General features: G+C 30.7%; 3 protein-coding genes and 1 pseudogene across 3 annotated transcripts; 3 read left to right on the top strand and 1 right to left on the bottom strand.

Moving 5' to 3' along the window:
- The first annotated feature begins 7,031 nt into the window (after positions 1 to 7,031).
- On the top strand, positions 7,032 to 7,957 carry LOC114173055 (NDR1/HIN1-like protein 10). The gene has a single exon (XM_028057263.1). It carries the CDS (start codon positions 7,143 to 7,145, stop codon positions 7,824 to 7,826), a length of 684 nt encoding a protein of 227 aa, XP_027913064.1. The 5' UTR covers positions 7,032 to 7,142; the 3' UTR covers positions 7,827 to 7,957.
- A 4,035-nt stretch (positions 7,958 to 11,992) lies between these two features.
- LOC114176756 lies at positions 11,993 to 12,935 on the top strand (annotated as a pseudogene).
- Positions 12,936 to 16,088: 3,153 nt separating this feature from the next.
- LOC114196040 (NDR1/HIN1-like protein 3) lies at positions 16,089 to 17,159 on the top strand. The gene has a single exon (XM_028086575.1). It carries the CDS (start codon positions 16,227 to 16,229, stop codon positions 16,890 to 16,892), a length of 666 nt encoding a protein of 221 aa, XP_027942376.1. The 5' UTR covers positions 16,089 to 16,226; the 3' UTR covers positions 16,893 to 17,159.
- Positions 17,160 to 23,403: 6,244 nt separating this feature from the next.
- Positions 23,404 to 25,003, bottom strand: LOC114193085 (probable aspartyl protease At4g16563). Its single transcript, XM_028082785.1, is given in 3 exon segments — positions 23,404 to 24,446; positions 24,449 to 24,472; positions 24,475 to 25,003. Coding segments are annotated over 3 exon segments (1,392 nt in total). The 5' UTR covers positions 24,980 to 25,003; the 3' UTR covers positions 23,404 to 23,583.
- Between the last annotated feature and the right edge of the window lie 2,115 nt (positions 25,004 to 27,118).

The following is a 27,118-nucleotide window of genomic DNA, read 5'->3' as shown; positions in this document are numbered from 1 at the left end:
TGACGTCGCAAGTAGAGTTCAATTAACTATGTTGTTGAATTTTGGTTATTGTAATGGAAAAATAAGAGTGTTGGAGTTGGACAGCTCAACAGAACACATGCACGCTTAAGATGAAGTAGTGTGTTTGAACAGATTTGGTATTGAACACCGTCACGGTAGCGCAAATTAAAGGAACCTTCTCTGATTCGTCAACATTCAAAGGGAGTCAGCATGTGCATGTGATAGGGTGAAATTTATTTATTTTTGGTGAGAAAAAATTGAGATTAATTTTGATAACGACTCACGATGTTCCATACACTACTGGTGAACGTTTTTAAGTCGTATATTATGGTATTTTGCTTGCTTCTAACAGGACACAGTAATCAATCACATGGTCACTCTGTCACATACTCCTATATTGCTGAATTGACTAAAATCTCAATTGCTTCTTTCTTTATCTTGTGTTCGTATTTCACTGTTCCCTTCAACAACGTATATTTTTCCGCTTCATGGGGGCTAAAAACAACTTCCAAATATTTTCGAAAATGACGTTTGATTACACGATCGTGTTATACTCTAATCATTTCGTCTCCAATTCTTTAACAACTGAACAAAAAGGTAATTTACTTCACTCATAACCACACTTTTTAATTTTTATTTTGAAATAAACGAATTTATATAAATAATATGAGTTGATTAACACTTTAAGTTCAGTTTAATTTTACAATAATGTAATTTAGTTGTACATTTTGGATATCCTGTTGAAAGATTATAACTTTGGTATATTACACCATACCTTATTAGAGCAAATTTTTTATCATATTATTGTTTTTAATTATAAATTTATTAATTTTATATCGATTATTTTAAAAGTTGTACTGATAATATATTGTGATTAAATACTAATATAATTTTATTAAAAAGTGTTTGTAATTTTAATGAATTAACTAGTCAATGTCATTTAAAAGCTCATTTTGTTGTCTTTCATTTCATCTCTTGTGCTCGTATAAATATACTAAACACGTACATACAAATTTGTATGGTGTGCTCCTAGAAGTGAATGAGATGATATGAGACAATGGTTTACGATAAGTAATGTGTATTTGAAAGCTTTTTCTCAATTGCTGATTATAGGTTGTTTATGTGATTTGTATGGTAGATAAAATATATCCATTTAGTAACTAAAATAACTCATTTATTCCCGTCATAAATTTGATGCTACTTGTATCTATTTTAATAATAAAATAATATTAGCTGAGAAAAAAAATAGCACATTTGGAAATCCTTTTATCCAGTAGGTACAATTTTATTTTATTTTTTTTATAAATTTCGGTAAGAAAGCAGCTTAGAAATGAAATGAGGGTCTTTCTTCCTACACCTCCAAGCATTTCTTCTGCACCTCCAAAAAATCTTAAAATTCCCAAAATACCCTTTGACCATTTAAAGAAACGCACGGACATCACACCCCCAAAAATACTTCCGGATGTCGACTTCCGGAAGTCAAAATATATGACTTCCGGAAGTCAAAAATCATCACCGGAAGTCGACTTCCGGAAGTCAAAAATCATCACCGGAAGTCGACTTCTGAAAATAAAAATCATCACCGGAAGTCGACTTCTGGAAATCAAAAATCATCACCGGAAGTCAACTTCCGGAAGTCAAAAAAAATTACGGAAGTCGACTTCCGTATATAAAAAAATATATATTTTATTTTATTTAATTTTTTAAAATACGTATACAAAATTATAAAACATTTAAATTTAAAAAAATTACTTTAAAAAATAAAAAAATAATAAATAATAAAATTACTAAATAAAAATTAAAAAACAAAATTGAAAAATAATTTAAATTCAAATAATAAAACTTTAAATAATTTAAAAATGAAAAAATATATATATATATAAAACGGAAGTCGGACTTATACAAACGGAAGTCGACTTCCGGTATTAAAAATTATAAAACATATATATTTTATAAAGTTTTATTATTATAATTTAAATTATTTTTGAATTTTATTTTTACTTTTACTTATTTTATTGATATTCTTATAAATATTTTATTTATATATTTTTTGTATATTATTTTATATTTTATTTGAATTTTTTAATTCTGCTTAAAATTTAAATATTTAATTTTAATCAAATTTTTAAAATTTTTTCAGTTATACACTTTTTATATTTTTAAATTTAAATTTATTTTTATATAATTTATTAAAAATTTAATAAAAATAAAAAAGAATTAAAAAAATTATATTTGAAATAACATATATTAATAATCAAATTTAAAATAAATTAAATAAATTGAAGTCGACTTCCGGTATATATATATATAAACGGATTTTGACTTCCGTTTATATATATATACGGAAGTCCGACTTCCGTATATATATATATATTTTTTTTTATTTTTAATTTATTTTTAATTTTTTTTAAATTTTCTAGAAATTTTGAAATAATATAAATAAATAATATATAAATAATCAAATTTAAAATAAAAATAAATAGAAATATTCTTTAAAATGATATATAATTTATTTTAAATTTGGTTATTAATATATGTTATTTCAAATATAATTTTTTTAATTCTTTTTTATTTTTATTAAATTTTTAATAAATTATATAAAAATAAATTTAAATTTAAAAATATAAAAAGTGTATAACTGAAAAAATTTTAAAAATTTGATTAAAATTAAATATTTAAATTTTAAGCAAAATTAAAAAATTCAAATAAAATATAAAATAATATACATAAAATATATAAATAAAATATTTATAAGAATATCAATAAAATAAGTAAAAGTAAAAATAAAATTCAAAAATAATTTAAATTATAATAATAAAACTTTATAAAATATATATGTTTTATAATTTTTAATACCGGAAGTCGACTTCCGTTTGTATATATATACGGAAGTCCGACTTCCGTTTTATATATATATATATTTTTTCATTTTTAAATTATTTAAAGTTTTATTATTTGAATTTAAATTATTTTTCAATTTTGTTTTTTAATTTTTTATTTAGTAATTTTATTATTTATTATTTTTTTATTTTTTAAAGTAATTTTTTAAATTTAAATGTTTTATAATTTTGTATACGTATTTTAAAAAATTAAATAAAATAAAATATTTTTTTTTTTATATACGGAAGTCGACTTCCGTAATTTTTTTTGACTTCCGGAAGTTGACTTCCGGTGATGATTTTTGATTTCCGGAAGTCGACTTCCGGTGATGATTTTTGATTTTCGGAAGTCGACTTCCGGTGATGATTTTTGACTTCCGGAAGTCATATATTTTGACTTCCGGAAGTCGACATCCGGAAGTATTTTTGGGGGTGTGATGTCCGTGCGTTTCTTTAAATGGTCAAAGGGTATTTTGGGAATTTTAAGATTTTTTGGAGGTGCAGAAGAAATGCTTGGAGGTGTAGGAAGAAAGACCCATGAAATGAATTGAAAGAATAAAGCAGTTCAAAATGGGCCACTTGATCAACTTGATGACCCAGTTCAAAAGGGGATTTTCTTCCTGCACCTCCATTTTTTCTTCCTGCACCCCGCTAGAAAACGAAATGTCCGTTTTACACTTATTTACAATAAATTTGGACAAGTCTTCACTTCAGCTTCTTCCTTCTAAGGGGTGCGTGTAGGTTCATTTAGGTTTTTCAGTAATTTCCAGATTGTGAATCCGGAATGTGTTAACGGATCCGAAAAGATATTCCACGAACTTGTCTTATTACAAATGTATAAGAGTAAAACATAGTCTTTACTTATTGGAGTGCAGGAAGAAAAAATGGGAGTGCAGAAAAAAAGCCCCAATTTCCTCCCGGAGCTTGTTGCACTTTAATTTGGTCCTCACCACCCTGATGCTGTTGTTTACGCCTTGTATGGATCTTATTGGCCCAATTCGTTGATTGAAAGATTCCCTTGTTCCTACCTAGCCCAGAAGACAATTCATATATACAGATAAAAAGTTAACATGGGATTTGAAAATATATTGATGTTATGGTAAATTTTCCTTTAGGAATTTTTCTTAAAAAAAAAAATCGTGAAACGGAATTTTAAGTAGAAAACAAAAAAGCATTTTCTACTATGTAAATGTTAATTAGCACTGAACGATTTATTTATCTCTATTTATTTTTGTTTATCCACACTAACATTTAAAAGTTCATCTGTGGCATTGGATTATGTAATAAAATGTTAATACAGTCAATTAAGATCAAATACTTGATCAAAATATATATAAAAAAACACGCATGCACCCTAAAATTAAATATTACTTATTTGCACTCACAAACTCAAGTGATAGCTAAAATAATAAATAGGTTATTATGTGATTATGGATTATCATATAACTTTTAATAGAAAAAAAAGAAGAGAAGAAAAGTATAAAAACATTTTGGGTTGGCCTCCCAACTATTTGTTTAAAAAATTCAAACTAATTTTGTTTGAGTTAACCTAAATGGAGAGGAGTTAAATTAAAGTTTGACGATGAATTTGTGACATTGTTTGTTTTGTCTATTGGAATCGTTAATTTGAATTTTGTGGTGAAAAATTAGTTTTGCAGACTTATTCTATTTTAGGTTTTATTATTTTTCATATTTGAGAAAAAATATTATCGTTTTGATGTATTGGCTAATTATAAACACTTATTTTTACTTTTGATTTAACTCTTTTGTATTTTTTTTTCCAGCGAGGCTTGATTGATTGAGTTGTGCATGTGGATTTTGACAAATCTATATAATCAATATCTAGTCAATACATCAAAAATTTTAAGTGTGGAGTTAATAGTATCATATATAGTGAAGTTTATGCCAAATTGCTAATAGTTTAGTGAGGTAAAAATTTCATATACTTATTATCTTTTTTGGGTTGAATGTGGTATCTCTTAGGTTCTATACCATTTCTTTAAGTGTATGTTCATTTAAGGAACCCCAACAATTAATGTCATATATGAAAAATTAGTACACGCAAGAGACCGTGAGAAATCGAATATAATAAACTATCTCAAACTTGACTCTCTTTAATGGACATCCCCTTAATAACTTTGAAAATATCTTTATATATTTATGTTTGGTGGAGTGATAAAAAATAGAAGAGAAAGGAAATAAGTAAAAAGGAAAAGTAAAATAAATGTATTAAAGAGAAACATAAAAAAATGGAACGAAATTAATTAGTTAGTTAAAAAAATTAGTGGAATTCTGTTTTCTCAATAATTATTTTTAACACTGTATTGTTATCATATTTTTTCGTTAATATTATTTTAATTCGTGGCATTATTAACATTATTTCATTGTTTATAAACAGTATAATAATAAGACATTGTTGGTGTTGAAAAAAAAAAATCCACCTAAATTAATGTCAATTGAAATCACGCAAGTTTAAATTAAAAAAAAAATTAAACTTTTTTAATTTGAACGACAAATTTTAATGATGAGTTAAAAAACAGTGTTGAGCATATAGCGACTTGAATTCAACTAAATTTAAGTTAACATATGTCAATCTAGATCGAACGGAAGAAAAAAATATATAAAAAAAAATTCTTACTTTTCTACAATTTAAAATTATATAAATTTTAACAATAAAAAACTAATTTTGTAAATTTTTAAAATTTCATTACTTTTATAAATTTCACGTCCATTTATAATCAAATATTTAAAATTCTTTAGAAAAGTTTATTATCTTTTACAATTTATTTATTTGAGTACAAGTTAATGGAAATCGCCGTCAAAATTCATGAATATAAACTAGTATTCGTGTACGTATAAATAAGTCTATAGATGTAAATACTAAAAAGAAAAATGGAAAACATTATTATGTTATGAGATCGTTAAGAATATAAGTGAGTAAAAAATTTATATTAGATAGAAAAAATCTATGATGTAAATACTGAAAAAAAAATGGAAAACTTTATTATGTCATGAGATCGTTGAGAATATAAGTGAGTAAAATATAAATGAAAAATTTTTACTGTAATTTCTTTATTTGATTTCCCTATTCTGTATCTCCATCTTTTACTTTCCTCTCCTTTATATCTCAATTCTCATCATCAATCTCTTATTATTTTTAAAAGCAAATTACACACTACAAGATTGAGGAGTTAAGAAACATTTTGGATTAAATAATTTTTCTTTTAAGTAAATTTATTTTTTACTTTTTTTTTCGAAGCAATATGTTTTACTATATTTGTTAGATATTATAAAATCATGCTCTAATTATTTATTAAATTCTTTTTGTGTAAATAAAATTATTTTAGACTTTGAAGTTGGATAAGAGGAGAGCAATATTAAGAATAGATTTTAAGGTAAAAAAAATTAATCATTTAGAAGTTGTTAATTTTCTTAAATCGAGTCTTGGTTTTAAGACTTAATTTTGAGTATTCATAATTTTATCTTTTCTTACATGAGACGAAGACTGAATTTTTAGCAAACATTATGATCATCTATATTGAAATGATATTGCAACAAACTTTAGTTTTTATTAATTATTAAATTATTAAAGATTTTAAATAATTAAAATAACGTGTAGGAATATTTTGACTAAAATCAACTTTTGATTTTTTTTAATATATTATTGTTAATGATAAATTTTATATTATAATTTCATATATATATATATATATATATATATATTATATTATAATGTGTGCTTGTTTTTTAATCACAAGTTTTTAGTGACTAATTTCTATATGAAATATATAAACTCATGTATAATATTAGAGTCGAAGATGGTTCGGAGTTATCGTACACCTGATAAAAAATATAGCGCGTGAAAAAAAATGATCTATAACCTTTAGGGGAAATTATTTGGAATCAATATAAAGTTGTAACGTGTTACTTCATTTGCTCCATGCTCATCTTTCTTGTGCAGACAGAATGTTCCTCCCTCTTTCCTTTTGGGGTCATTCAATCATCACTATCAAACTTTGCACCGGTCAATAAAATTCCGTGTTGATCGATTCCTTTCCTTTTGAAAACAAAATACGTATACTTCGTCGCAACCGCGTTATACCCATACAAACTTCAAATCTCTTCCCTATCTTATCTATATATATACCTACACGCACCATTTCCTTCTCACAACAAATTCTCTTCACCCATTATAACTTCTAGTTACATCAACCTACACATTTTTTCTTCTTTCCTTCATTTATCATTCTGCGTACACCAAGCATGGCCGATAAGCAACCCCACCTGAACGGCGCCTATTACGGTCCAGCCATTCCTCCGCCGGCGCAACCACGCTACCGCCATCACCATGGAAGAACCTGTTGTTGCTGTCTCTTCGGAATCTTGTGGAAGATTCTGGTTACACTCATCGTCCTGGTTGGCCTCGCAATCCTCATATTCTGGCTGGTTGTTCAACCCCGCTCCTTCAAGTTCCATGTCACGGAAGCTGACCTAACCCAATTCGACTACAACGCCGACAACAGCACCCTCCAGTACAGCATGGTCCTCAACTTCACCGCACGCAACCCCAACAAAAAACTCAACATCTACTACGACAAAGTGGAGGCATTAGCATTCTACGAGGATGCCAGATTCTCCAATTACGATGTCATAACGCACATGAACTCGTTCCGGCAGTACACGAAGAGCAGCAGCCCCATGAGCGCTGTTTTCTCAGGCGAGAAGGTGGTGATACTAGACAATGGACAAGTGTCTGAGTTGAACCAAGACAAGAGTGATGGCGCTTACGACTTCTATGTGAGGCTCAACTTCAGGATTCGATACAGACTCGGGGATCTCATATCTGGTGACTTCAAACCCAAGGTTAAATGTCACATCAAGGTTCCCTTAGCCAACAATGGCTCTGAAACTTTGTTTCAGACCACCAAGTGCGACGTCGATTACTAGACTACATGTTTCATTTCTTCCATTGATTTTCGATTTTTCTTTCTTTACCATTTTTTATATTTTAATAATGTACCTTTTCTTCAAATTATATTTACGTAGATACCTCTCTAGAATTGCCTTTCACTTCTATACCCAGGTCTACGTGTCTCTATCTATCTATATATATATATATAAATTAGAACGAAATTAAGATAAAATAATAAATAATGATAATATTAAGACTTTTTTCATTTTATAAGGACATGCGACACTGTTAATAAATAAAAATAGGAAACTTACTTAAAATTTGTTACAAAAATGGAGATCTATGTAATAATTTAACTTTAAATTAATTATAAAATCTTTTGTTTCAGTACTAATATATTTTTACTAAATTAATTATAAATTAATGCTTGAGATAAAATTTAATAAAATTATTATTAATGTTTGTTAATTTTTATTGGTATTATAAGTTATATTTAATGAGTTAATTTTTTTTTGTAATATATAATTTTGTTTCAAAGAGTGATATGGTATCTTTATTATTTTTAATCAATTTTGATTATATTTTTTTATTGTCTTTTTGTAACTTATATTACCTCTCTTTTGCTTTATTCTCTTTTAGAGTTAGAATTCTTGTTCAAAAATTTTGATAAAATTTATTCCTTGAATCTTATGTTGTTGATGTATTGGTAAAGCATTGTGGAGACGGATGTGACCATGACCCCCCAAAATTTTATATTTTTTTATGTTATAGATAATATATTAGAAATTAATGATAATTGAATTAATTATTTTTTATTTCTCTTATAAAACACGCCATTTAATGAATAAGTAATAAAATACAAAATTAAATTTAATAAAAAATAAAAATATTTATTAAGATATTTTTATTTTTTCTTCGTAGTTTTTGAGCTTCTCACACCTTGTTCTCATCTCCCATTTTTTTTCTGGTTTCTTTTGTTTTTAAAGTGAAAAGAATATATTATTTTTGTTCTTATTTCTCATCTATTCTCTTCTATTTGTGAAGAAATAAAAAAAGAAATTCTTTCCCGTTTAACTTGATGGTGAAATCTTAGTTTAATAATTTATCTCATAAGCCACTTGTATATTAATCTTTTATTTTATTTTATGAACATAGAATAGAAAAATATTGTACAGTTTTTTTTATAGTCGATAGTTTGATTATCATAATTTTTTTTTAATATTTGTATTATACGTTTTTCAATTTTTATTAAATTATGATAAATTATTTTTTAGTATTATTTTTTAAATAGATATATTAACGAAGAATAAAAGAATAAATTTATTTTTTAAAGTATAAAGAAAATTAACTTAAATAAAAAATATGTCAAAAAAAATACTCTTTCAATTAGCTTAACATTAATCTTTAAATATATTTCATTCACTTTATTTTTAAATCAATCGTGCAATATTTATAAGTTGTAATCTTCAATATGTTGTATTCATTCTCTCTGTCTATATAGAATGGTATTGGTGGTCGTATGGGTGGGTAGGGTAGAAATGGAGTACAAGCGCGTTGTTCCATTCAAACTGAAATTAGAATCTTCAATTCTTGAAAGCCTTCACTTTCTACCTTGTGTAATATATATATTCCCATCGAATTCTCTCCATCAATTCCCATCACTGATTATATTCATCTTCTGCAACCATGGCCGATGAACAACGCCGCTTCAACCACGCCCATAACGATGACGCCATTCCTCCGCCAGGCAAACCACGCTACCGTTACTGCAGCAGGAGCTATTGTCGCTACATTTTCAGAATCTTTCCCAGGATTTTTCTTGCACTCATCTAGAATTAATTATTTTAGGAAGTCCTTCTATTATTTTCAAGTTTCCCCTCTTGAATGGTGCTTATTACGGTCCCGCCATTCCCCCCCGGCGGAACCACCGCGCCACCGCCCTCAACGCGGAAGAAGCTGTTGTTGCTGCCCCTTCGGAATCTTGTTGAAGATTCTGGTTCTACTAACGGTTCTCTGGCCTCGTCTTAGAACCCTTCGATCTTCTCAATTTTCATCTCATTCTATCGCTTCTCTCCCTACGCTGAGCGTCTTTTTTTATTTTCTGTTACCCACTTTTCTAGTTTTGTTTTCCTTGTATAAGGGTGTGTTATCCCTTGTTGTATGTAGAATATTCCATTCTTCAGTAATAATAGTTTTTCTTTTCATCACTCTCGTTCACCCTTTTCTCTTATGCAATCTGTTTCTTTACGCTGCACTACTATCTGCTCCAACAAGCCCTCAATCATGAGGAACCATAATCTCTGATATGGTATCAGAGCTCTTCGATTGAAGACCTCTGTTGCGCCTAGTTTTCTTACTCTGTTATTCTTTTATCCTTTTCATCTTCATGTATCCGTTTATTCTTCTTTCATTCATCAGGACTAAAGAAGAAAAGTCTAAAAGATCACCATTGACCAGTGAAAGTTATCTGTGTTTGCACCGTGGAGAGAGCCCAGCTGGTTCTCTTGTGTCTCCTGTGCTAGATTCAACCAATTATCATTCCTGGAATAGGTCCATGTTTATCGCCATGAGCGCAAAGAATAAAATGGCTCTGCTGCTGAGCCTGACAAGAACGATCCTGTACACAAAGTTTGGACAAGATGCAATGGTTGTATCCTGGATCATTCACTAGTGTGGTTGTGTTGATGGTTGCAGGATGATTGTGGTTTTAACGTGGTGGTGGTGGTTATAGGACCAAATTTTCAACACAATTTAGAAAATTAGGACCAAATTAAACTCGCAAAAGAAAAAAAATAAAATTGAACTAAGTGAATCAAAAACAGGTATAAAATAGTATTTAAACCAACATTATAATATATAAAGTAACAATGTACCTAGTAATAATGAAAATCTAATAAATCAAACTTTGATATTAATTATTCTAAAAATCTAAAAAAAAGGTTAAATGACAAAAAAAATTACTAAAAAAATTTGTTGAAAGAAAATTTGTTTTAAAAAAAATCCTCAAATTGCTAAAAAATTTGTGTAACATAAAAAATTAATAATGAGAAACTCAATAATCATGCAATCAAGACACAAATGTCAGGCTTTGAACGAAATTGGAGGTAGTTTTAGAGTCTCCTCACTGCCGCCGGAAAAGTGGCCTAAAGCAGACGTTGTGCTGTCCCTTTGGAGTCTTGAAAACTCACAGTTACATAATACTATTCGGTCAAAACATCCACAAGGTAACATACATTTGAGATCAATAAAACCCAACTCACCTTAGTTGATCATCGCTGCCGTTGGAGGTGGCCTTTGTCGTCGTTGCCGCTGCTTAAAAGGGAGTCTTGGAGCCTTGAGAAACCAAAAACTCAGAAACCATTTGGTTCAAAACGTTAGAAAATCACATCCAAAACAAGAAATCAAGATACATTTAAGTTTCAACGAAGTAAAATTCATCTTAGATCATCATGATGTGGAAGAGAAATGTGAGACAAAAGTGAAATGAAATGGGATGTTTGCAAATAGGTTCATAAGTTATTTGTTTTCGATTTTTAACTCGTGTTGAAATGTTTTGAGGAAGAAATGTGTATTCATATAGGATAGATTTTAATTTCTTGTTTTTAATCTTCTTTTTCATTTTGAGCTTTCGTGACTTGATTATATATATAATGTTTGTACACTTGAAGGAAATTCATACCCACTTATTATTATAGTGAATTTATTTCTTTAATTTGGACAACTAGTAATTAGATAATTGTTTAGGTTACAAATCTTTATGTCCTTTCTCCTTAAAATTTTCCTTATAAATTCTTATTGATGTTGCTCACACATTATTGAAAGTGAAGGAACTTTTATCCCACTTATCCCTTCTCAAATTATTATTTAGTTATGTTGTTACATCACATCACATCAAATTATTACGCAATCACAGTGACAATATCAAGCGTGATGGTTTGGGATAACTACAATGATCCCTACAACCAATAACTAACAGGGACAACAATTACAAAAGTTATTTCTTGCTGAGAATGTTCTTCGTGGTTGTCGCGGCCAATCTAAATCAAACTACCGGTCAATACAATACGCTGTTTTTCGACTCCTTTCGTTAAAAGAAATTGAAAAGCCAAATGCAGAAATAACCAACACGGACAAATACTCACAACCGCGTTCTTCCCGTAGAATCTTCAATGCCTTTCCTTTCTATATAACACACCTCTCCCTTCTCTCTATCTCACAATTCACCACCTTCTCCATACCAAACCCCTGTTACATTTTTCTGTTCATTCATTTATCAATCTATATTCACCAAGCATGGCCGATAAGCAACCCCACTTGAATGGTGCTTATTACGGTCCCGCCATTCCCCCGGCGGAACCACCACGCTACCGCCCTCATCGCGAAAGAGGCTGCTGTTGCTGCCTCTTCGGAATCTTGTGGAAGATTCTGGTTGTACTCATCGTTCTCATTGGCCTCGCAATCCTCATATTCTGGCTGGTTGTTCAACCCCGCTCCTTCAGGTTCCATGTCACGGAAGCCGACCTAACCCAATTCGACTACAACGCCGACAACAGCACACTCAACTACAACATGGTCCTCAACTTCACCGCACGCAACCCCAACAAAAACTCAACATCTACTACGACAAAGTGGAGGCATTAGCATTCTACGAGGATGCCAGATTCTCCAATTACGATGTCATAACGCACATGAACTCGTTCCGGCAGTACACGAAGAGCAGCAGCCTCATGAGCGCTGTTTTCTCAGGTGAGAAGGTGGTCATACTAGACAATGAACAAGTGTCTCAGTTGAACCAGGACAAAAGTGATGGCGTTTACGACATCTATGTGAGGCTCAACTTCAGGGTTCGATACAGACTCGGGGATGTCAAATCCAGAACTTTGAAACCCAAGGTCAAATGTCACATCAAGGTTCCCTTCGCTAACAATGGCTCTGGAACTTCGTTTCAGACCACCAAGTGCGACGTCGATTACTAGATTACATGTTCTATTTCCATTGATTTTCGGTTTTTCTTTCTTTACCATTATTTTCTATTTTAATTATCATTTCTGTGGCTTTTGTCATTATTTTGTCCATTCTTTGACTATTTCCTGTAATGTATACGTTTTCTTGAAATAATATTTATTTTATTTATTTGTCCTGTAGAATTGTCTTGTGTATTTAAAGTCTATGCCCACATTTTCATAACATTCTAGAACAACTTAGCAAGCTTAAGAAATATCTTGGAGTCATTCAAGGAAATCCTGAAAAGAGTGAAAATTTCTCTCTGCTTCGGTTATGTGATGTGATATGTGCGGACAGAAAAAACAAGGAAGGAAAAGTTTTAAATTTGAGTTGAAGAAGTTAGTAAAAATTTTAATTTTTGTTTATAGGGATTCATTTGGTCTGTTTTCAACTTTCTTTTAATAGAAAATTAGCATAAAATTTTAATTATTTTTCTTTTCTCTCATGTAAACGTACCATTAGCTTACATATTTATACTAATATCGTGTTAGTGCTTTCATATGTATACAAATATCGTGTTAGTATTATACTTTAGAAAATCCACATATCATAATTAAGGAAATTAGAATGGGCTAGAGGTTATTGCAATTTGGGCAAATATGACGAGATTATAATTCTGGTGACCATTTTAATGTTGGATTTAAATCCTTCAAAGAGATAAAAAGTCCAACAATTTTAATTGTTAATGAAAAATTAAGCAGTGATGTTAATTATTTGTTGTATATGTGCATACAATATAAAGTGTTAATAACAGTATCCCACCTATCATCAATTTTAACAGAATATTTATTGACTGATTTTATTAAAATTATTACTAAATATCTGAAAAATATATATTTTGTCCTCTTAATTTTATATATTTCTTTCTCTAATTTTTCTTTATTTTATTTTAAAAAATTGTTAGATTGAAATCCAAAATATTTTTTAATTATCTTCTCTGATTCAGAGTTTTAGATTCATCACTAAAAATATCTCGCAATAACAAAACAAAATAAAATAGAAAGAAAATATTTGTCAACAATAAAATGACACAGATGAAAATTATAACCAGTAGGCTGCTGAAGAATGGCTGATATTCTGAAATTTCTTTTTATTTGAAACAGTTGTTTTTGCTGAAACCAACATCAATAATTAATTATTTAACACCAACTTTCCATTTTATCATTTGCTCCTGAGAAAAAAGTTGCATACCTAACTTAACAAGTTATAAAGAAGGTATATTTCGATGTACCGTGATACTTTTTTCGTAGGAGATTAATAGACTTTTCGTGTGAGAAAGTGATTACTCAAACAACTTCAAAAACCTTTAAGTGACTAATTTATATAACTTTATTGGATAGCTTTAAGAACCACAAACATTTATAGATTAAAAAAATAGACTAAAAATATTTTAAAAAAAAGAAGAAAAAACTCTTCCAAATAGCTCTAACAAAAAGAAAACACTCTTCTACTTAAGAGGGGAACAATAGTTAGAATCCTCAATTCAAAGAATTACAATTTTAAATAATAATAAAATTCACGATACAGATGGTACTTGAAAATCACACCAATATATAAGAACATAACTTATCAACAAATCATATTCAAATGGATACTTTTTCTTCTGTTTTTCGATAGATAACATTATCCAGATAAAAATAATGGAGAAGGTGTGACATGCGTTTGGTTTTATTAATAATAACCAATCTAATTACTACAACAATTTATAGTTTAGACCACACTAAAATAGACAATGACTAAATAAATGTAGCCTAAACATATAATAAATAACATTTTTATAAATGATGTATAAATATCATGAAAGTTCATGATTATATAATTGTTGCTTTAATCTATATGGGCAAAACTAGTAAAAATGTGGTCTAAAAACATAGGTAAGGTATAAAATCAACATGTAAAATTGTTGTCTATTGTAAGAATTTTAAACAACGGTTTTAAAAATATTGTCATACTAAAAACCGTTGTCTATTACCTATAACTACACTCACCTATACCACGCCTAAAAAATTGTGGTCTAATCTTTAGACCACGGTTTTTATAATTTATATCATAATTTTATGTCGTTGTCTAAAGTCGTTTTTGTTGTAGTATATTTAACACAAAGATAGATTATCCATTGATCACAAATTAGAAAAAGAAAAGTATCATGACTTTAGTTTAGAACTCATGTTTAATTATTGGAATTTTTAATATTTAATTAAATAACCCCTAAAAATTTAAAAGCTAAATGCTTACATATAAAATATTGGTATTGGTGTTTGATAAAAGAAATCGAAAAGGCGAGGGAGACGGAGACTATCTCTCAATATAAAACTTATGCGCGTTATATATATTATTTACTACAAAACGATTGGTGCAACTGAAAATTAAATTTCCGCATATATGACAAAGACTGACATGAAATATATATACTAGTATATTGCAAAGTATATAGAAACTATTGATACAAAGTTAATTTTCCTAGTTGGTCTGTTAACATAAATTGTGGCAAAAAATATGTCATGTTCAAAATGAATTTAGAGTATGTTGAACTAATCTATAAAGTGTGCTACACGAGGAATATTGTGCTATTCATCGATGATTATAGTAGAAAAAATGGGACATATTTTCTAGTGGAGAAGTTAGACGCTTTAACTTCTTTTAAATATTTTAAGAAAATGCTTTAGAAAGAATATGAATTGTATATTAAGTGTCTACGAAATGTATATTAGTAATTACTATAAATATTTTATTAAATTAAAAGTAAATATATCTAGTAATTTTGAAAATCCAAAAAATGAAAAATTTGAAAGGACAATTATCATGATACAAGAAAACCGTGACTAATATTTATTATTAATAAAAACAAGGCAGAGGTAGAGTTTGGAGAACATGAAAAGGAATCCATGAAAGAGTCAATGACTTTGGAAGCAGGAACTCGGAAGTTTCGACGAATGGAACAGTGAAAACGCGAATTTCAGTTTCAAACGCACACGCCATGCTCGCACAAGTTCATACCTTGGAAAAGCAACCGCGTTGAAACGAACCACCGCTATTACGCTTCACCCCGAGTTCTCACCTCCACCACCATTTATTTAAATATTTTCGTAAAAAAAACTGCGCTATTATAATTTCCTTATAGGGACAAAAATTCAAAGAAAGAGAAGATAAATATACAATAAATAATATGAATCAAATGATGAAAAAACTAACATTAAAAAAAGTAATACAATAAATTAACAATTAACTCCGATTGCACATAGTTTGGTGGCCGGTTAAGCTTTGTAGAGGATCACGCGCTTTTCAAATTCCCCAACCCCACACCACTCACAGTTAGTTATAAATCCACACACCAGGAGCTACAAATCTTCCACTCCATCTCTTCATCCTTTGCTTATTCATATTCTTTTCCCACCGTTATTGTTTTCGTCCCTCGCTCATAACATTCGACCATGTCGCAGTTGAACGGAGCCTACTACGGCCCCGCTATTCCGCCGCAGAAGTCCTACAACCGCCCAGGGCGCGGCGGCGGGCTTGGCTGCTGCTGCGGCTGCCTCTTCAGCTGCATCTTCAGCCTCATCTTCAAGGTGATTTTCACGCTGATCATCATCGTGGCCATCGCCGTGTTCATCTTCTGGCTCATAGTCCGTCCCAACATGGTGAAATTCCACGTCACTGACGCCACCCTCACGGAGTTCAACTACTCCAACAACACCCTCCACTACGATCTTGCCCTGAACATCACAGTGCGCAACCCTAACAAGAGGCTGGGTATCTACTACGACTTCATCGAGGCGCGTGCATTGTTCCACGACGCCAGGTTCAACTCCCAGTACCCCAATCCCTTCTACCAGGGGCACAAGACCACGAACGTGCTGAACCCCGTCTTCAAGGGGAACCAAGTGATGGCTTTGGACGCTGACCAGAGCGCCGAATTGAGCAAGGAGAACTCCACCGGGTTGTATGAGATCGATGTGAAGATGTACCTGAGGGTGAGGTTCAAGTTGGGCGCTTTCAAGACCAAGACACTCAAGCCCAAAGTTAGCTGCGACTTGCGCGTGCCTTTCAAGGGAACCGCCACCGCCTTTCAAACCACCAAGTGCGACTGGGATCGCTGATCGATTCGGGTTCTTACACCCACCCGACCCGACCCGACCTGTTTTTACGTCATTTGTGGCTTTTTCATATATTTTTTATTTGTTAGTTTTGGACACAGTCGTACCTCTTGTACTTGAGTTCAGAGATACTATTATTATTATACTGCATGTATACTTCATTGTATGTATCTGTATCCTCTACCTCCGTTCGGCCGAGGGGATTTTTGGTTTATTCTTTATTCACACTTATGTTATATGTTAATAAATAAATTTCTATTTTCTGTCGCTCTTCCAATACTTTTTTTCGTTAAAAATCTACTACATTAATCATTCAAAAAAGAAAAATTAAATATAGACGTGACAATTTTTTCTTCCGCTAACAAAATCCCTTTTAAACAATTCTGACATTTACAATTCAAATACCCTAGTTACGCTTTTTTTAAAGTTGCCTGCTTGCGACGTAATATAAATCTACCTCTCAGATTTACGCGTACCCAAACAGAAAACGTAATGCCTTTGAAAAACTACGGAAAAATATCAGTGGAATTAGAGAAAGATGGTGAAGTTTTAGTTAGGTTTTCGCCATAATTCTTTATGAAAAATGAAGTGGACTTATAAATATTGGCCGAATTATTTAAGGCCCACTTAATTGATAATTATTTGTCCTGATTAGTAATGAGGAGATTAATCAATTGAATGATAGAAAAACATTAAAGATTATATATCTTGATTTAAGACAACTCAAAACTCACGTAAAAACAACTTTTATTGTAATGTTCTGATTTAAGAAATCTCTTTAAATTCTACAATATATTGGGATTGAAAGGGAGGTTCCAGCTTTAGAATACCTCATCGTGTTGACGGAGATGATGCAAAGACAGGATGAGAACGCCAGAAGAGAAACAAAATAAATGCCAGCTAAAAATCTGATGCGTTACAATAAAATTTCATATCTTAATTAATAAGTCTAAAACGAGGTGAAGATTGATCAATAGTTTAAACCTTTCTTAAAAAATATATTAATTGATTTGACGGCTTCACATTAAGTTATACCAAAAGTCAACATTCACAACAGAAATTAAGATATCAGAGTCCATATAAAAATGTTTAGTGCTCAAATGTTAGTTAGTACAAAGTTATATAGGATTAGATGTAGGAACATTGTTAAAAACGACTTAACACTAGCTCAGGAGTCTTTGGATTAGTTATTTCAAGATACTTTTTTTGTATTATTTCTAGTACATTCATTTGCAAATAAAGTAAAACTTTCTAAAAATAAACGAACGAATTTACTTAGTATAGAACAAACAAGGACGACATTATTCATCGAATACATACCTTAATCAGTTATGCAGTATCGAAATTTCAAGTTGACAAAACTGATAGCATCGAAAACGGAATTGCTATGTGATGTATATGCTAACAAACTACTTCATTTTCTCCCTTGTATAGATTAAATGGGTCGTAACAAATCAACATGTTTGGTGTCACTTTCATCGATCGTATGGGCATGCCCACAAAATGACAAGATTTATATGACGTAATATTGTTTGTTTCACCAAATCTAAATTGTACAGTTTGAGAAAAATAAAATAAAATTATTTATTAATAATTTTTGCATGGGTAATAAGACATCTCAAAATAAATGACTTTTGTACGCCATGCGAAGTCTATATCTGTTCCCTAGTTTTTCTTTTATGACAGTGTAATAAGGACGACACTTGTGTGTGGAAATTAAGCAGGGCAAAGAAAATAAACTCTGATATGCTTTGTAGGTTTTTGTCGTTATGATAGTCCATCATTGGATTTAATCAGTGTTTCCGTCAACAGAGTTGTATTTAGTGTAGGAAATTATGATCGTTGATGGAGATGGTGGCTGACCTTGTCGACAATACTGTTACTCTAATTGATAATGATACTTTGAGTAATTTTAAAATATAGAAAAATGAAAAAAATAAAAAAAATAGAAAGTCACTTAAAAAATATGACAATTCAGATCTAAAAGAAAATTGTTAAAATTTAATTTTTATAATATAATTTTTCTACTCTAATCTATCATGTTTTTGGTTTTTTATACCTCGGGTTGGTAGTGTTGGACTTTTGGTGATCCTGCTCCTCATAGTTTTCGTTTGGAAAGTGATATCTTCACATTTTTCAAATTTTATTCTACCATTTCACATCATTTTTCCTTTTTTTATTCTATAATTTATTTTATATTTTAACTAAATAGCTTAATATAATATTTTATTACTATTTAAAGTTGTTAAATGGATATATAAAAAATATAGATTGTCAAAAATAATTTCCTTAAAAACTAAACTTTCTAACATTATAATACATTATATACTCAAATATTAAATTTTTAATTTATAAAATTGATATCTAAATTAATGAAAGCTTTTACATTCTAAAGACACATATATAACATATACTTTTCGAAAATACCATTTTGACAAGATTTTTTTATAAATATTTCGAAATAAATATTTTAGAAGGTATTTTTGAATTTGCAAATACTTTCCAAAATACCTATTCTAAAATATAAAAGTATTTTTCGAAATAAATGTTTTGAAAGATATTTTTGAATTCAAAAAGAGATATTCATTTTAGAAAATATTTTTATATTCTTATATAAGTGTTTCAAAAATATCTTTCAAATATATATATATATAATATTTTGGATTGGATTTTCTGAAAAATATTTTCAGATCCAAATTCAGAATATCCATTACGAAGAAATTAGAAAAAAAAAGGTGCAAGAATTTTTATTATATTTTAATGGGGATAGTTTGGGAATTCAAAGTTTTCCAGTGGTGCAGGAAGAAAAAAAGGGGATGCCTAAAAAGATATCCTTTACTCCTTTAGGTTTTGGGCTGAACCCATAACATGATAGACCGCCAGCTAAAACAGTATTTGATTCTATTGAACATTTGGAATACTATCACATTAGCACTGAAAATAAAAATATATATTAAAATTCTTGAGAGTTTAATATGACAGTTATTTATTCAAAATCTAAAAGCTTCTTTGTCTCATGAAAACGATAATATTTATACATATTTGCGCATTAAGATCATAATAAGTAACTAATATTTTTTAATATATATTTATTTTCGATTTCCTTAGTTAGATAATATATTAACGTTTAGCATTTTCAAGGAGAGAAATTTTTTATCTTATATTATTTTGGAAAAATATACTGTGTATAATTCTACAATTTTATGTTATTTAACTTCATAGGTTTTATCTTTGTGTAGTTATGTTTTTGTTGAAAAAGGTGTCAATTATTATGTGGTGGGGTAAGTGCATTCTGTTGCAGTTAAATCCTAATGTTTGGAGTGCTATATCATTAAACATAAATAGTTGCTCTGAATACTAATTTATGTCTCAATAGTCAATAACGAAGGTTTGATCTAATAATTTTTACTTTTAAGATGATTTGTTATAACTTTCTATTTTTCTCTTCATTTAATAGGGGTGTGATTGCCAAACTCAATTAATTGAATTAGTTTAGCAATAAATCTAAAAGAAAATTGAAAAAATATCCACCTCAAATTAATTATCAATTTGACCTCTTAGTTTATTTGAATACGTCACATTTAGGAAAAGAAAAAAAAGTAGTAAATTTTTACACAAACTAAAATAAAATTATTACATAGAATTAGTACAAATAAAAAAATTATTAATTAAATTATACATAAATAAGTTTTACTTTATTCTTTTTTTACTTTTTAAAGTAGTTAGTTATTCGTGAAAAAGAAAATCGAAAAAACAGTGAATTAGGTTAGAAGAAACCAAAAATGAATTATAGCGTTGTAGGCTGGGACAAGGAGAAGACACGGACATCCTCACATCACATGCACATGGTGATGACGCTAAAGTAAAACCAACCATCTTTTCTCTTTCATATGACATTTTATTTTTCCTTCCTGGTTGACTTGTTTGGTCTATTTTTAATAAAAAATTAATTTTTGACAAATAATTTTTTGATAAAGCTATTAATAGAGTATTTTTTTTATTTTTTTATGAAAGTAAAATAATAAAATTTTAGGATTTTTTTTATAAAAAATATTGTTTGTCAAAGTTGGTGAAACACAAACTTTGTTACCATTTCCCTTTCTAATATTCTCTTTCATTTCTTTACCATTTACACGGATCTAGATTCTTAGCATTACCATGCTGATTAAAAAAAACAAAAAGAAAAAACTTACTTTTAACATTATTGGCTCCCCCATGTTTCGATCTACACCTTTTACGAAATTAACCAGGAAGAGTCAACAACTAACTACTACCGCATGTACCGGTAGTTGTAAATAAGAACAACAAGGATTGGTACTTTCGTTACGTAGCATTCTCAATGCCACATTTCGGGTTTCGTTAATTTCAATGAAAACACGACACATTATGTTTTGTACCTTACGTCTGAATGCGTGCGCACCATTTCCATTTGTTCTGGTAACTTGTGACGAACGCGGCTTACCTTGTTACATATAACTAATACCATGTTTGTTTCACCATCAATTTTCTGGAATTATGTTGAGTGTGAGAAGCAAAAAACTCTTTTTTGTATAATTGAAGGATTATAAAAATAGATGTATTTAGTTGAAGGAAAAAGCAGAGCAACTTTTGTTGTTTATTTTCGCAGTTGGTACCTGGACTGAACAACGCACACAAAGGGGAATTCATGAACCTAATCAATACTGAGACAAATAAAGACAATCCCATTCATAGATGCATCATGTGCCTCTCACTTTTGCTAATGGGTGACCTACAACGCAATAAGCATCAACGTCTTTGGTCAATCCCATCAACATTCCAACCTTTTCACTCATTTTATTTTTGTTTAGTTTCTTTAACAACTCATCATCCCTTCTGAAAGTTATGTGCTGTTCACATCTTTTATCTACCCTATATTTTGGGTAATTAATCTCTTCGAAGCAAATTGCAACCAATTTCCCATCTTTCTCGCACAAGAAGTTCAGATTCAAAACCTCACTTCTCACGTCAACTCACGTTCTGGTTACTTCCAATCAAAAACCAAATCCTAAATTTAATTTTGTTGTTGCGTAAACAGTGACTAATTATGTAACATGCGTTTTTTTACCAATTTATTATTAACGATATGCTATGTTCCTTAAAAAATTATATACTATTTTTTTTTTAATTTAGTAGGCATGATAAAATGAATCCATAGAGATGTTAAGATTTGAGACGGGTAGTTAAGTATACACAGTCCATTAAAGAAAATGGTACTTAAACCTACTTTTGTACTCTATATTAAAACTAAAACTTTCTATCAAAATAAAAAATAAATTCAAATTGGTACATATCTTCGAATTTTGTTTTGATTGTTGATCCTCACCGTTATGGACAAAGAAATACCTTCTCCTTTCACGTGGTCCTCATTTTTATTGTCTCACATTCATCTTCATTATCAGTTTAGTGAAACTACAATGCCTTGCTTCTTAACCAAAAAAAGAAGATAAGATATTATCCGTTTCGCTATTTCACTTATCCTCATCACTCCGTTCAATTTTAATTGAATGCGGTATGTATTATTTATATAATGGTTTGATATTATGTGTTGGTATTATATGTCAAAAAAATTCATATTCGTGGATATCTGTCGATAAAATCTACAACAAAAAATGAATATCCGTAGATAACGGATACGAGTATGTTAACAGGGCGAATACGAATATTATAATATCTGTACATGTGGATACTCGTAACTGTTATACTCTAATTTAAATTAAAAAAAATATTAAAACACTAACACATTAATTTTGAATGTGTTATTTTTTATCAATTGATTTTACAAAATCTCTATTTATTTGTAAAAAATCATTCAATATTATTTAAATGAGTTATTTAACTTTTTTTGAACTTTATAAATATTATGTATTATATTTTTATTTTATTTTACGTTTAAAATTTATTGTTAAATATTAAAATTTCTTTCATAAATATATACGAGTACTCGTAAATATTAAAAAAAATATATGTAATACACACATAATAAATATAATATCTGCATGAATATGAATATAGGTGAATATTTATTCAAAAGTTAAAATATGGAGCAACTATTACGTATCCTACCGTTCTGTTGTATTCCTAATCAGTATGCATATTCGCCCCGTATCCATAATTGGTAAGCACTTAGAGTAAGTTAAAATAAAACAATAAAGTTTGGTCACTGTGATCTTATGAAAGAAAATAACTAAGACCACTTAATGGCTTGGGATTTAACTGTTACTCTGTCGGTGATGATCAACAAAATACTATACACCGCTTTGGCATAGTTGTACGAAATAGCAAACAAGGCTCCTTATCGGTGTGCTGGCTAGAAGACAAACAAGAACCGCAAATAATGCAAGAATAAAGTACCCAACACTTTACCTTAACCTTTCCTCCCCTCACATGAAAGACAATTTACGAAACACCATGGAAAGGAATCCATCACACTCTCAAAACGCTCCTTTACCTAAAACTCACGAATAAATATTGCACATGAAACCAACCAAACATGTGTTACAAGCTCACTCTTATGCATTTCATCAACTAATCATCGTAATATTATCGATTTATTTAAAATCATTGTAAGCATTCATACTGCAATCACGCAGTAAAAAAAATGAATAGTTATTTTGCTGCATATTAACCCAACCACAAATAAATAAAAATAACACGTTAATTTACAGTTACTACACTAACTTTTCCTTTTGCAACTCTGAGGGCCGAACCCGAACCTCTCATTCTCCAAATCATATTCAATGAGGAAATTTTGCTGCTGATAGTTCCCCAAAATGATGGCGGGACCGGACATCATCGCCGGACCGGCTCCACCGTCGGAGACAACGGTCAGACACACCACCTCCGAATCGTCGATTAAGGAGAAATAATTTTCCACCGGCAGCGTCATTTTTGCGCCGCCTTTGAACTGAAAAGTAAACTCCGGGAAATTCACGGTCTTGGCGCCGGAAGTATTAAAACAGGGACCCAACCCAGATTGAGCCTCAACGTCCTCCGCCCTGGAATAATTCCCCAGCTGCTTCACAAACTCTTGGGCCACCAAATCATAAACGGGCCGTTCCATGAAAGTGAAGGTGGATCCAGAGTCCACGATGGTGCCGCCGTGACCGTCAGAGCCGGGGTCCAAAAAGCTAAACGGAATCTTAACGTTCTTGCCGCCGACAATGACCTTGCGGAGGCTGAGATAGTAATATTCCAGGAAGGCGGGGTTGCTGGCAGAAGGGTTGGGGTGAAACGGCGTGTATCTGAGGCCGCTGGTTTTGGTGTCGCCGGTGGAGCTGATTTGTAAAACGAGGTCACTGTTTTCCGTGGAGTCGTCGAAGCTGTGGGAGAGTAAGCAGTAAGAGAATCTCTTGAGGGCCATTTGTGAAGGGAGAGACTCTTGGCCGCGACCGAAGCCGGCGATGCCGGAGGGTTGGCGGATGGAGAGGATGGAGCAACCGACGAGAAATTGGGGAACGATTTTTGAAGGGAAGTTGAGATTGTCGAGGAGTAAAAAGCCGGCGGTGGAGCCCAAGCCGTATTCGATAATGTAAGGGGACAAGTGATGGAACAATTTTTAGAATTGGGTTGGCATTGGGGCAGCGAGATTGAAGGTCGGAGCCGAAGAGGTAACCGCATTTGGGGTTCGTGCAACCTACGAGTTTGGCGGTGGAGGAATTTTTGGGAATGAAGGTGTGGATTTTGGTGGGGTCGATGTTTGGGAAGAGACAGTGGGAGCAGGTGTAGCGGGGGGTGCAGGGGAACCAGACGAGGCTACTTCCTGTGTCGAGAACGAAGGGGGAGGTTTGGGGTGGGGTTCCGAAGTTGAGATCTATGGAGTAGCCACCGTAGCTTTTCGGGTAGACTTGGGTTGTGGCGACGGAGGGAGCATTTTTGCGGTGTTTGAGGTGGTGGGCCCGGGTTAGAGAAGCTGAAGCGGCGAGTTTGAGAGCATGGAAAGAATCGGAGGATTGGGGTTTGGTGAGTAGAGGCGATAGCGGGAGAGTGATGGTGTTGGTGTTGGTGGAGGAAGTGAGTGCCGTGTGAGATATGAGAGTTAGAGATAAGAGAATAATGTAAGGTAGAGCCATTGGGTGGTGAAGCCAAGATAGAACGATAGAATGGAATGAATGAAGTTGTTTTTAAATGCAGTGGCAGTGAGATGAGAGTTTGAGACCGTGAGTGGCACCTAACGGGAAAAGGGGAAGTGAGATTTGACTTCCACGGCCATGGAATTTAACAATTAAATCAAAACTTGGCACAACGGCTACGGTGGAATTTTGTTTCCACGCTGCACTACGTGGAATCTGCTTCTCACTCCTATGTCACACCTCTTCAGTGTTCTCCTTTTTCATTTCTTCATGGTTTTCTTATTAAAAGTTACCTGTTTGCACATGTACGAGGTCCTTTTAACCTATATTAATTGTTTGCTTAAGGCTGTCTGTCTCTGAGCATCCTAATGAAAGTTCTGTAATAAAATTGTTGCCACAGTTTAGGCACAACTTAAAATTCAATGACAAGGATTTGCAGTAATTACAGTGTATGTACATATATAGAGACCAGAGGTTTTTACCAGAGCCAAATTTAGAGAGACGAGTTATTTATGTAGCTTACTAATGCTTGGTATCTGAAACCTGTCCTTGTAAGAGGGTTGTCATTGATTACATTAAATTTGGCGTGGGCAGGGGAGTGAAGACTTTGCATATAGTTGACGAATATGAGATTTATCTGTAAGCAAATGAGTTAGGAACTTTCTTCGAATACAGCTGTGGAATTATAATTTTGTGTATCTTATACGTTTGGCATTTTGCTATTTGTATAACAAAAAACCACTTCAGAAATTAAAGACTAATAAATGTCCTGTCTAATTATAAAAAAAAATAAAAAATGATAGTGGTTAATGTATGAAAAAGTATTTTTATTGTTTAAGCTAAGTTAAAAATACTAAGATGGCAAGGATACATTTAAACACATTAAACCTATAAATTGATGTAAAAAAAGACATGGTTCAAGTGTTTGATGTTATTCTGAGAAGCAAAGAAGGCATAAGTGATTTGGTGAATGTTTGAACGTGTATGGGAATAGGAATTAAGAGGATAAAGCACATGAAGGCATACCCCACTACACGTAATTTATAGATCATGGCACATGGGAGGAGTGAGTAGCGCCCACAATCACAATTCAACCAAAACTTACATTGGACTTGGGTAGTATTTGGCACCATTTCGTGTATACCACATTATTATATTTGGTGTTGTCATAAATGTCTTTCAAATATATCCTTCAAATTAAATCACACTAAAAATAATAATGTTAATAATATATTTAGTTTTATAAAGTTAATTCTTTAAAGATAGCTTTAGATTTATATGTCTGAATAAAAAAATATATAAAACTAAAGTTTTAAATAATTTATTTATTAATATTTTTTCATTTATAACTTTATTTTTACTGTTTAATCTTTAAAAAATTACTTATAAAATTAACTAATGGTAACTTGTGGGTAGAGATGTCAGAATGGGTGACAACATATGGGTGTTGTTAAAATGGTGTAAAAAATTGTTTTAAAGATGAAAAATAGTGAAAGATGTTGTTAGAAGAGTGTACAAAAATTTTGGATGTCAAATAAGTGTAAAAATATATTAGATATCACTTGCTAAGAGATTCTTAATCATTTACTCAAAAATATATGATGTTTGCTGAGAAGTCTTTCGTCACTTGCTAAGAAATTTATTTAAAATATTAAGTTTTAAAATTTCAAATTTTTAATAAAATTTTATTCAATGTCTTTTTAATAAAATTCATTAAAAAAAATACATATATAAAAATTAAAATATAAAAATGTTATAAGAAAAATAACAGAGAAGTCATGGTCGATAATGACTTCTCTAAAATAAAAATAAAAAAATGAAAATTACTACGACTCACGACGACATTAATTTATGCATAGGTCGATATTTATAATGACAATTCACTTTTGATTATTTTGTGAAAAAATTGTCCTCGTACGTAATAACTTCAATATAAAAGTTTTGTTGGGTACACACAACTTTATTCTTGTAGTGCAATTTATTACTGTCCTATTCTTTTAAAGAAATAAGTCAAAGTTACCCATTTTTTAAAAGAACCCATTTATGTCAAAAAAAATAATTAAAAACATAAATTTTTTAAATATCAATAAAAGATTAATTAATAATACTTGAATTTATAAAAGACTTTAAACTTAATTA

The sequence above is a fragment of the Vigna unguiculata genome, chromosome 1 (genome assembly GCF_004118075.2).
Source record: "Vigna unguiculata cultivar IT97K-499-35 chromosome 1, ASM411807v1, whole genome shotgun sequence".
NCBI classification, from domain to species: Eukaryota; Viridiplantae; Streptophyta; class Magnoliopsida; order Fabales; family Fabaceae; genus Vigna; species Vigna unguiculata.
The sequence above is the reverse complement of the archived record's forward strand: the minus strand, read 5'-3'. Positions and strand labels throughout refer to the sequence as shown.